The following is a 13,401-nucleotide window of genomic DNA, read 5'->3' on the forward strand; positions in this document are numbered from 1 at the left end:
AGGCAAGATTATGAAATTTTTCTAAAGCTCTATGAAAATACATGACACTTATGAAGCTTTTATATAGGAAACTCTTTTCCAGCTATGGGAAAGTAATAATAATTTAAAAATGAGTAGATCTACACTTGTTCTTTCAGAAGTGAGACATCACACTTCCATAGCAGTTACTTCAAAGGGGATGTGAAAAAGTAATTAATGAAATTTGAGCACTTCACCCTTTGGGCCCAATTAAATTTTAGTGCTAGTTAATTAGCAGTTAAACTTACTTTGGTTCATTCATCTAGAAAATGCCTTAAAGAAAAGAAAACTAGATCTCAAGATTACAATGACTTCTAGTATACAAAAATAAATAAATAAATAAATAAATATATGAATTATAATAATAAAAAATACTAGATAGAAGAAAGGGGCAGATAAAGCCTCATTAAGACAATTATCTTAAAGTACATTTTTAAAGGAGGGTGAAAAATAATTGCTCATTGTACTAAACCTACTTTAATCTAATGAACCATGCAGATTCCTGTAGTTTCTCAGTGGTAAAAGGATTTAGTATTAATCTGCTTCATTAAAAATTAATGAGGGGTAAATCAGCTGCTACTTAGTGTAATAGAAAATCATGCTAAATACTGTTTGTAAACTACACTGCACTCAGTATGGCTGCTTTGATGCAATGCCAAAAATAGCACAAGCAAATTGCCAGATGTTGATGAATGAGTCCTTAACTTTCATTCAGAAGACAGAAAAGAACTTTTCAGCTTGATAACTTCATCTGCTGTGTATGGAACTAGTTTTAGTAACATAGTGAATGTGGACTTTCCTTGACAGCGCACATAGGTTAAGGAAGGTCCTTGGTACAGCAACGACCTCCAGCTCTTGGAGTTCTCTGACCCTAAGTCAAGTCACAGGAGAGGAGAGATGTGCTGCCTAATTACAGCCCCCTGAGCTCCTCTTTCTACCTTTCTTGATAATTCCAGGACACTGGAGATGCTTGCTCTTCAAAGTCAAGGTAGTAAGCTGCTAATCAGCAACGTTGCATCTAACCTTGTACCATCTTTCAATCATTACTTATCATACCTGTCCAACATACACAGGCACCACTGAAGTCTGTTCCTCAGTTGCAAAAAGTGGCTCCCACAGCCAGCCACGTTTCACTCTTCGAGATGCTGTGAAAGACAGATCTATGTTTTGAGCGCTGTGAATCTGCGTACTTGGAGAACAAGACCAAAGCTGAACCAGCATCAGCATGAGAGATAGCAATGCAGAGCAATTCATGCTGAACCCTTCTTTCAATCAATTTTCATCTGTGGAAGAGGAGGAAAAAAGAAAAAATCTTTGACAAAACATCACTTTTGTCTTGCCACTTTTACATATTGATATTTTCCTAATATAAGAGCTGATTTGCAGTGTTAAAACCTCTTTCTAAAAGGAAAGACCTGAAACAAAGTCTGTTTCTATTAAAATAGATATTCTCTTAGACACTCTGGCATGAAAGTCAAATGTTCAACTTTCCTTTATGAATATCCTACACAGGGACTTTCTATACAAAAAAGAAAAATTATCCTTCAATTAATTCATCTTCCAAATTAAGCTGGGTAATTGCATTGTGTAGCCTAGGAATAATTTGATTGGAATAATTGTATGTTTCTGCTTAGGCAGGACTCATTTTGAGCTGCAGTCACAGAACTGCCTGAAGGGTGAACATCGAGCCTTAGTGGCCCTGATGACTGACAGCTGAAACAGAGCAGTGCAGATATTTTTTTTAACCTCTTCTTTCCCTTTTTCCTAACTGAGCAAAATGTCTGCAAAAATGCCGAAGGTCATAGAGTGCCATGAAGAAGCAGCAAAACCATGCAACTTTATTCTTCCTTGTCAATTGAAATTGTCCTAAATTTTTTACCACCTCTGACATTCTTGTCTTTGATTAAGCAAAGGGCAAATGCATTTTCAAAGCTGTAGGCTTGTGCAGCTGGTTTCACTGGCACAAAGTATTCTTTTAGAAAATGAAAGCTTTGCACAAAATATATGCTATTATTGACTTTTCAGTGATTTTTGGTACTGTAAATGAAACTCTGAATTTTAAATAACGTGAAAGGCTGAGTTAAGAATGTCTGTCTTCTATGGGGCAAAAAGGAAAATTTTAAAAAATCCTTACCACACACATTTCAGGTCTTAAAACCCTACTTTACAATGTCATTAGCCATTCTTTTCAAGGCTTTAGCCTTGAAGAACAACATATATCCTATGCAGGAGCATTCTGGTTTATGAATTTATCACATCAGTCAGTTTGTACAACACACTGGAAAAAATGTTCGGCTGCATTTACTTTAGGCCTGAAAAATCCAGGAGCCTTTTACCTGTTCAGGATAAAATATGTATTTATGTATTTTAAGATAATGGCTTAAATAATAATGGTATAAATACCCATCCTTATGCAAAGAGAAATGTCATAATTGCTTAAAATGACAGACAGGTCATATAGACAACTATTTCTTTCCTTCCAGCAATTTTACATTACGTTGAACTTTATTCTGTTAAAAAGTAATCTGTGTATGAATATTTACTGAGAAAGAGATAAAGGAGTTCTAATAGTAAGTCACATAGAATTGTAGGTGTTAAAGTGTGCATTCTAATTCTTAACATTTTCTGTTTTTCAACTGTAAAGCTGTAATACTGCAAGAGGAGACTTGAATGGAAGGAATGTGATTTGGGTACTCTTTCATTTCAGTTTTCTGTGGAAAATTGCTTATTTTCCTAAAGCTGCAAGGATAATATTTGTGATGTGGAAGACAAGGCCAAGAAAGCTCAACTTGGCTCTGAAACAAAGCTGGAGTGAGGTTTAAAAGGCCTAAAGGCATTGGAGAGACACTCTGTACAGTGGGTACATTTACGCTAAGCAGTAATTTGCACAGAAACTAATCTTGAAAATGAGCATTTTTTTATTGCAGTACATACCAAAGGACAGACAACTCAACCAATGAAAGCTGAATAGTCAAAGATACCTTTCTGAGGAACTGTAAAGACATTTATTTCAATCACTGTTTAAATGAGGAGACAGGTGTTCAGTCTGGACCAAAGCAAATGCTTCTGGCTACCCATTAGCTGGTGTTTTGGCCACTTGTTCTGATACTGCCCACCTTGTTCAAAAAAGTATTTCAGGTTTGTTGGGCAGTATTTCATGCAGAGTGAATGCCAAACAGACACTCATTATCCAACTCATCTGACAGACACCGTGTATACACACAAACATAGTGAGGGTACAGAATATGGTTACGCTGGTCCACTGTTGGCCACCTTTTAGCAATGCACTCAGCAGTTAGACATCAGCAGCTTAAAGACCATAATTAATATTTTGGTCTGTTTCAGTGTCTTGTCTTTACTGATTCATGTTAATAGCCTATGATATACGGATTTAAGTGTCAAGTCTTGGACAAAATGAGGGGGAATAAACATTTTTAGATTTTGACATGTTGTACACTGTTATGTGTATAAAAAGAATTTAATCTGAAAATACAGATGGTAGACAAATTATTGTAAAAAACCATAAAGCTATGTAATGGAATTGAGAGTTATATGTATTTCTGTTTTTCTCATCTCTGCTATATCAGACATACTCAATTTGCCTTTGCTTTTAGGACCTTTCAAAGCATATTTGCTTCCAATGTCTTACTCATTTGGCATTGAGACACTGCCTCCAGCCTCTGGCCAGCACATGTTGCCATTCTTTATAAATCCAATTGTTCCCTTGTGAAAAAATCACCTTCTTTCTATTCCACAGACTGTAACTCACTCTCAGAAGTAGCTCCTGTAAAATATCCTGAAATTAATTTCTTATTCTGTCCTCTATTTCTAGTCTTTCCTTAAAAAAATCTAAAATTCAGTGTTATCTACTCAACGGGAAAAAAGTGTTCACAGTGTTTAAGGTGACTCTATGCTGAGACTGCTGCCTATCACAGTGACTAGTATTGTCTCATTATTCCCTTGTACTCCTCTGTCTTTCCCTATCCATCAGTTGCCTCTTGTTTTACACTCAATTTGTAAGGTCTTTGTAAATGAAATGACCTTGCACTGTGTGTCATAATTATAATATGCAGCAGAAGGGAGGATTAGTAAAAGCACAGAGCTTTTAGGTGCTATAGTAATATGCACAAATAGATAAATTTTTAATACAATAATGTCTCATTGAAAAAAAAGACAAATATATTTTCAGAGATGGGCAAATGAGCAATCACTAATAATTTCCCAAGGGAATGAAAGAAATGGGGACCATTGTTCTGCTCCCGTCCTATTCTTTGGGAAGTACATGTCCACTCTCTCTCACTTGCGTTGGATTGCAATAATAAAGACTGATACTTAGAACAGAGTAATGAGAATATCAATTGCAGTTGTAACAAGCAGGCTACAGCTATTAAAGCAGTATCTTCCTTTTATACTGAATGAAAATCACAAGTTTCCTGTAGACTAGGAACAGATTCACCTTCTTGCACAGAGTTGCAGAGTCCTTTGTTAGGTTTGTTCTAGAACCATCGTTAAGAGACATTCTGTCACCATTTGAAACTGGATATTAGTTTAGGTGTCCTGGTAGTAGTCTGACTTGGTTCTGAATACTCTTTGTTTCAATAATAGTGATTTATTTTACATTATGACTATGTCATTACATTACAAAATAATACCTGTTCCTGCATAGCATTGAAAGAATAACAACAGGAAGAATAAAAGGTTTAAAAAATACAGGCTTTGGGATATAGTGTTGTTATGTATTTGTTGATAGAAAAAATAAAGGACTAAGGTTGGAAAAAACAACAGCCTTCTAAAGCATTAAAAAAAATTCCAAACAACAGATTAGAGTGAAGGTGAGGATAAATCCTATTCTAGTTCTGTTAGCTGAAGAATAAGGGAAAAAAACAGCTGAATTTTATCACAAAACCCCCATAATTTGATATAAGTAAAGCCTTTTAATTAAGAAGTAGCAAAACACTGGAACATGATAACACGAGATGTGGTAGATGCTCCTTAAAAGGAGACCATTTGGACCATCTCATGTATGTACTTGATCCTACTGTACAGTAGGATTTTGAAACAGTGACTCCCAAAAAACCAAATTTCTCTGTCCTTGAAATTACTGAGCAGAACTAAAAATTCCAGACAGGAAGACATTTCTTTGGTGGAAACTGCTTTCGTCTTTGCTTGATTTAATAACATCAAGCAAACAACAACAACGAAGTGGAAAAAATCATGTAAGCCAATCTAATTCATTATTATGCAGCTTCTGAAACATATCTCTTATCTCAAGCAGCCTAACATGGTGTTGTTTCAGTTGCAAGTTCTGTTTTGTGCATCAGTGTTGTTATGATTATATTAAAATTTGTCTCCCTTGTATGTTGCTATCTTTAATTTTCACTTAATAGGATAAAGAAGAAAAGATATTTGTAACTAACACCTACAGATCACTGTGCTAGAAAAAGCCTGAATGGATAGAAACCTTCATAGTTTCAACTATACATTTGTTCATTTGTACTATGTCTACTGACTATTTGTTCTAGTTGCATTTTATATGGCTGATTACTGATAATCATAGTTTATATAGTGCTGCTGCTCTATTTTCCTTCCAGAAAAGACTGTATACAGACTCATTTTCATTGACCAGTTTAGGTTTCACACAATACGGTTGATACCTATGCTGTATTACTTCTAGAATTCCCAAAGAATTAATCGCACACACACACACACATATATATATATATATACACACACCAACTAGTTTAATTAATGCATATGTTTTGTTGTGTAGTCTCTTTTTTTTTCATCTGTATAGAACAATGATAAAATTTTCCAGAGTGTGCAAAGTAGTGGACTTAATCTTATTCTTGCTGCTTCTTACCATTACTAAATTTCATATAGAGGCAGATAATATTTTTTACAGGTTTGGTGTGTTAGAAACTCTTAATTATCATTTTCATTTTGTTGAAAAATCCCCATTACCTTTCATATGATTTGATCTTTCGCAATCAGTGCTAATATATTTTTTTATGTATGTTTTCCATTCTTCGTGTATTTTAAGTATTTTATTTGGAGACACTAGAAAAAGGCATACTAAACCGCTAAGGAATAAATATGACATATTTAGCTCCAACTATGCTGGATTTGCCCTCTGGTTCCACTGATAACTACCATCGCAGATTGGCACAGGAGAAATCACTACTGTGACAGTAATGTTTAACTGCGCTGATAAAAAGCAACAGTGGGAAGAAAGGACTAAAATTTGCAATAATTTGTTTTGCAATTTGAACTTCATTTTTTACTGAATATCACAGCTGTCATATGCCACACATACATACAGTGTGATTGACTGATTGATTGATTGTTTGATTGATTGATTGATTTTTGTGAATGGGTAAATTTGATACCAGTCCTGCTGCAGCTCAGGTCACCTTTTCTATAATGCCTCTCAGTTTATGTTTATCTGCCTGATTTTTTTCTTTATGATTAGTTTATCATTTAATATTGGTTTAGTTTTAACTATTATTTGTATTAATTTAAATATTTTAATTTAGTCTGTTTTTTACATTCGGGTCTTTCACATACTTTTTTTTTTTAAATAAATTTGGACTGATACATTTAATAACTGTGCTGAATTTAATTACACTGTGGCTATCAGGACTAACATCTAAAATGCAATAAGGCCTTCAGTTAATTAATTAGAGCTGTATCAACAACAGTCTTGCTAGTCTGTGACATGACTAGCTATTTTAAAAGCTACTACTTAACCTCGAGAAGTGTCTTCTTTAACACATGTCTTGATGTGACATTTGGCCAAATTATATTGACTGGTAGTGCATATTAACACAGTATGGCTGCACGTGTCTCCTCTAGTCACCCAGCACTTCACTCACATGGAGAGCAATTACTTAGATATTATGAATGTGATATAAACTTCACTTCATTCTAATTGGTATATTATTTTCTTAGTTTTGTAACTATGCTATTGTACCATTAGGGAAGGCCTTCAAACTATTATAAAGAATCACCAGAGTAATTATCTGTCAGTTATACATGGACAAAATAGCTTTAGAGATATTAATATGTTAGTCGATTAGTGCCTTTAAGTCTGTGGATTTTAAATCAGTGTAGAGCTGACTGACTAGAAACCCTGTCATTCCTATTGTTTTATAATGATTTACTGACTATCTTTCCAGGTAGTATATTAACACATATTATCTGATCCTAGTATTTTACTAGAATATCTGTGGCAGTGTAGAAAAAGTCCAGATGGCATTTCAGAGGACAAAACCCTGAGTCTTCAAAACATGACAAGCAGTAGCCAGAAGTCTGTCCATCTAGAGATTCAAAACACATTTTACAGTATCAAATCATGATTTTTATTTCTTAAAATCCTATGTCTCCCATTAAAACTCTATAGGAACTGTAGGGAAAGCTAAGACATTTGTTTTAAGCGAGGGGAAAAGGGTCAAAGCCGAAGGATGAGATTTCCTGCCGTGACTGAACAAAACAAGTGATAGAGCTGTTCTCTGTTCAGCCAACAAGCCAAAGGAGATAGTATAGAGGACTGGGTAACATATTCTATGTTTTATAGCCTCATGCTACAGTATCATTGGTCGTTCTCATTCCCTTAGCGGAGTTATATTAATCACCAAAAGACATGATTAAACTAACATGGAGAAACAGCCTTTTTCTGAGTTAAAGCCAGTGACTATTGGCGCTGTTCTATTCTGCTTGACTTTTGTCATATAAAACTGGCTGCACAATGCCTATTTATTAATGGATGTTATCATAAAAGATAAGATAGCTGGTGTCTTGCCTTTTTCAACCCTCTTCCACCAATATTATTAATACTGAGCAATTGGTTCCTGATCTGCAGTTTGCTGGAGATACATGTAGCTGGGACCAGCTCAGTATTTCTGGGTCTGGTTCAGCATTCCTATGTTTGACTTTCCTTAGGTGACTGTTGTCACTGCTGTGACTCTGTCAACAAAGATTATAATGATTTTGAAATATGAAATAATTATTTCACTCACTGTTATCAATCATATTACACAGAGCTGGAAGTACAGCCTCAAACGCTTCAGTCACGCCCGAGGCAGAAGGAGACTCAAGTTTTCTCATTGCAATTCCTTTGAGCTCCTTTAGAAACAGACTGCTAAAATGTCTCAACGCATCTAAAAAGTCTCTGGGTACAACGGAAGAGTCACCCACACCATTTCCATCAACAGAATAGAGTGTGTGGGGAAGGATAAACTTCTGGTGGGCAAGACTCTGCCAGACTGCTTTCGTTCTGCAGCGGTGACCTTTGGGAGTGCTGGTTAAGGTAAACACTGTGTGTAGGTGGAGCTAAATACAATCCAGTATTACTGTAAACTTTCCCTGAGAGTGCTTGTGTTACTGTTTTTTCTGCTGGAACCAAGATAATATTAAAATTAAGTCTGGAACATCATAAAGTAATAAAGAAGAATTAAAGGTTTCTTTTGGAGTCTACTGAAGTCACCCAAAGGGACCAGCAGGTATCACCAAGGATGCCACACTGACACACACACAGAGCTCCAGCAGATTCCCCAAAGGTAATGAAACCTTTAAGATTTCTCCCTGGGTGGTGTGGCATCTTCTCTTCTTTCTTTTCGAAACATAGTTTTTCCACATGTTATTAACTGAAGAATAGAGGTTATTTGTTATTTGTTATTTGAAAGAAAAGGGAAAATTAAGTAGGAATATCTGTGTCTTTTGTCTAAACATGGGTAAATTAATTATTATATTTAGCTCTTTTTCACAGACTACTCTGCCATACAGCTATATCCTACTTTAGTCCAGATGCTTCCTAGTTAAAGAAAAATTGAAATGCTTACCTTAGGACTTAACTTTATGAAAAATTATTGTCATTTTCTGCAGTCATTCAATAGCTTCAGCAATTTTATTCTGATGAAGAAATCAATTTAGTAAACAGATGCTAAGATGCTAAAAGATTCAGGTATGCCAGTAGTTGTGGTACACTGCACTCTCTACACTAAAAATTAGCAAATGTTTATTTTTAATAGTAGCTATCCTAACTATTACTATTATTTATTTTAAAGATAGTTTGCACTATACAAAATTATGACAACTCATGTCTTTTAGCATAAATATTTTGCTGATTTAAAAAACTAACACATGTACACAGTAAAACAGAAATTCTTGCCTTCTGGCATTTGCTTTTTATTGTAGAGAAGTAGCAAATACAATTATAAGATGTTGATTCAGTGGGCAAATCCTAGTGGAACATTTTTGGCTCTGCAGGATACCACTCAGTACTTGAGAACCACTTGTCAGCATAAGAACGTAAAGGACCACATTCTGTGATTCGCACTTCAATCTGTTTGCCAAATCATTTTCAGGAAGGCACTTCATGAAATCCCCCAAAACTTTCTTTCGGGTTCAGGTTCCTCTTTTTGCTTTCTTTCATAATTATTCTTTGCATACATTAAAACTAATAGTGCAATGAATTCCGCTTTCCCCTGTTTTTAAAGGAGATTTAATTCCTCCAAAAAGGAAATGCCCAAGGATAAAAAGAAGCTTCAACATTTCAGTTAAGTAGATGCTTTTTGCTATAATTTGACTTATTGTTAAACTGATGGTTTTGGCTTTAGAGTCAGTTTTCCACATAAAATGAGGTAAATCAGAAACGCCCTTAAATGAAATCATCCAGTCTATGTCAATGCGAAACTGAACTGAAATTAAATTCAAATGCTTGTATTTGAGGAAACTTACCGGGACTCACTTGTAAAGTAAATAAATAATCTTAAAACCCAGTCCCTTACAAGCAGTTAAAGAAACCATGCCTTCACTTAAAAAAAACAAGGAAAATGAAAAGATAATTTTTTATTTCCATTAACTCTGTGCTCTGTTTATTAATAAAACATATTAAGGTAAATAGAGCAGGGAACAATTACTTTTAACAGCATTAATTTCCTCTGATACATAATACAGTTCAAAGACATAATTTAAATTCATGAACAATGTCTCTTGCATACATACATATGTGCACCCTGTGCACCGCCACAGTGGAGGTCAGTTGGAAACATGCTGAAAAAATGCACCTCCCTCAAAAAGTTTGCAATAATATCAGGCAGAAAAGGATAGAATTTGTCTGCTTTTTGATAGAGACAACAAACTGAAGAGTATTTGTAGTTTTCACAGTAGTGAGAAGTAGAGATGGAAAAGACTAAACTGACAAACTTGCTAAAAATATAATATTGTTTCTTGACTTTTTATTCTCTTAGTCTGGTTCTCAGCTGATGAATCTTGAATTATCTCCTGCAATGGAGTAACCTCAGTTTCAGTTCTGCTTAGGCCTCAATGAGCAGAGGCTTGTCTCTCCGTTATTCCTTTTTATAATATTTCACTCTTTTGCTCCGTTAGCAGGAACATATCTTATCCTTTTTCTTCGCTCATTCTATCAAATATGGTAAAGGCTAATATCCTTTTTTTTAATCTGTCTCATATGCTGAAGATATATTAATCCAATGTGGTTCTTATTTTATTTCATTAAACTTTGTAAGCACTTCCCAGGCACCGAGGTATTCAGAACAAGATAGGAAGAGAGCATTAGGTCATCCAGGCCAAATAAAGGGTGTTGTATAATCAATTTCATGCCAAAGATTTTCAGAAAAGATTTCTTCTTTTTTCTGTTCTGTTTCAAGGTATGGAATAAAATATTCCAGGTATAGTCCAACAAATCCCATCAGATTTACAAATTGTGAATATTTTTTAATGCAATCACAATTTCTGACAGTCATTAAAAAAGAAAAAAGAACAACTAAAAATCTAATGCCTTTTGTAACTATTGATATTGCCTCCTCCAAAAATTATTGACTTTAAAGTTATTTTTAAAGGATATGAGTTACTTTAGACTTTTTGATATTCCTAGCATAACATCAGAGAATAGTTTCAGGTAAAAAAATAAACAAAAAACCAAACCAAACAAAAAAAAAAACCCAAAACAAAACAAAAACCTAAGTTGCATAGTATCCCAGACCTATGTCTTCACACTCTTCATAGCCAAGTTGCCTTTTCTTCCTATGATGTCTCAGAGCATAAATTTTGTCTATTACTTTCATGCTTATCCAAAAAATATAATTCCACTTTCTTTTATCATCTTGCTACTTGGAACATGCAACATATGTATTCCTGCGGAATGGGGGGGGGGGGGGGGGATATACTGTTTATACTTACATTATCATTCAACATATTCCTTACCTCGAATCAAATTAAGATATATTGTGACATTTTTATTAATTATAAACTCCTTTTTGACTAAAACTCCATTAATCAGAAAATGAGAAACACTGCTAGAATTTGTCTTGAAACTTGCCTGTCTAAAAGTCACGGTTCAAGTCATACTGTGTTGTTGGGTGGGTTTTGTAATGTATTATAACTATGTAGGAAATAGCCTTTGAAAAGTTCCTAGCTATTATTGGGTGCCTTGAACACCCACACATACTCCTGGTAAAATGCTGCCTTTTTAACACACTTTTGTCTGAGGTCCTTAAACTCTGGTGACTCTTCAGGTGTATTACATTACTTTAGAGGGGAAAAAAAAAGGCAAGCAGTGAGAGCAGTGGAAAACTGCATTAAAAATTCAGTATGGTTAAAGACTTCAAAGTAACGCCTAGTATTCAGCTGATATTATTTCAGCTAATTTTTATTGTTAGTAGATAAGATTACTTATCTTCTAAACTAGTAATCTTGACAGAGGAAAGCTAGACAACCAGTTGTCTTTGAAGATGGCAAAATCACAGAGTCACAGAATCACAGCATGGTAGGGGTTGGAAGGGAACTCTGGAGATCATCTTGTCCAACCCCCCTGCTTGAGCAGGGACACCCAGAGCAGGGGGCACAGGAACACATCCAGGCGGGTTTTGAATGTCTCCAGGGAAGGAGACCCCACAGCCTCCCTGGGCAGCCTGTGCCACTGCTCTGGCACCCTCACAGGAAATAAGATTTTTCTTATTTGCCACAAAGGATAGGAAGCAAGGACCACAGGGAATAAAAAAGGAATATGAACATAAAACATTACCTTTTTCTCATATTGAGGTGGAACCTCCTGTGTTCCAACTTGTGCCCATTGCCCCTTGTCCTGTCATTGGGCACTAATGAAAAGAGCCTAGTCCCATCATCCTGACACCCTCCCTTTAGATATTTATAGGTATTGATGAAATCCCCACCCAGTCTTCTCTTCTCCAGGCTAAATAAACCCAAGTATCTCAGCCTTTCCTCATAAGGGAGATGCTCCACTCCCCTGATCATCTTCATAGCTCTCTACTGGGCTTGCTCAGGCAGTTCCCTGTCTTTCTTAAACTGGGCATCCCAGAACTGGACAAAGTACTCCAAATATGGTCTCACTAGGGTAGAATAAAGGGAGAGGATAACCCCTCTCGATCTGGAGGCCACACTCCTTTCAATGCATCCCTGGATAGCATTGGCCTTCTTAGCCACAAGGGCACAGTATGGCTCAGGGTCAGCTTGTTGTCCACCAGCACTCCAAGGTGCTTCTCAACAGAGCTACTTTTCAGTAGTTCAGCCCCCAGCCCGTACTGGTGCATGGGGTTGTTCCTCCCCATGTGCAGGACCTTACACTTGCTCTTGTTGAATTTCATCAGGTTCCCTTTAGCCCAGCTCTCCAGCCTCTCCAGGTCTCATTGGATGGCAGCACAGCCTTCTGGCATATCAGCCACTCCTCCCAGCTTGGTATCATCAGTGAACATGCTGAGGTTACACTCTATCCCTTCATCCAGGTCATTGATGATTAAACAGGATTGGACCCAGCACAGACCCCTGGGGAACACAGCTAGTGACAGGCCTCCATCCAGACTCTGCTCCATTGATCACGACCTTCTGAGTTCTGTTGTTGAGCCAGTTCTCAATCCACCTCACTGTCCACTCATCCAACCCGCACGTCCTTAGCTTGCCTGTGAGGATGTTATGGGAGACAGTGTCGAATGGTTTACTGAAGTCAAGATAGACAACAACCACTGCTCTCCTTTCATTGACTCAGCCAGTCACGCCATCATAGAAGGCTATCAGGTTGGTCAAGCATGATCTCCCCTTGCTGAGTCCATGTTGACTACTTCTGATAAACTTATTTTCCTGTACATGCCTGGAGATGACCTCCAGGATGAACTGCTCCATCACCTTTCCCAGGGATGGAGGTGAGACTGACTGGCCTATAGTTTCCTGGGTCCTCCTTCTTGCCCTTTTTGAAGATTGGGGTGACATTTACTACTCTCCAGTCCTTGGGCACCTCTCCTGTCCTCCACAACCTTTCAAAGATGATGGATAGTGGCTTAGTAAGAACATCGCCAGCTCCCTCAGCACTCATGGGTGCATCCCATCAGGGCCCATGGATTTGTGAGGATC

The 13,401-nt window shown here is 36.5% G+C and overlaps 1 protein-coding gene across 1 annotated transcript in view; it reads right to left on the reverse strand.

The window, feature by feature from the left end:
- CDH19 (cadherin 19) overlaps nucleotides 1–13,401 on the reverse strand; it is a 73,424-nt gene that overhangs the window by 42,604 nt on the left and 17,419 nt on the right. The window contains exon 3 of the mRNA XM_064443081.1: nucleotides 1,075–1,301. Coding sequence (XP_064299151.1) covers nucleotides 1,075–1,272 — 198 coding nt within the window. The 5' untranslated portion in view covers nucleotides 1,273–1,301. The remainder of the gene's footprint in view (nucleotides 1–1,074; nucleotides 1,302–13,401) is intronic.

Source organism: Phalacrocorax carbo, chromosome 2 (assembly GCF_963921805.1).
Source record: "Phalacrocorax carbo chromosome 2, bPhaCar2.1, whole genome shotgun sequence".
Lineage (NCBI taxonomy): Eukaryota > Metazoa > Chordata > Aves > Suliformes > Phalacrocoracidae > Phalacrocorax > Phalacrocorax carbo.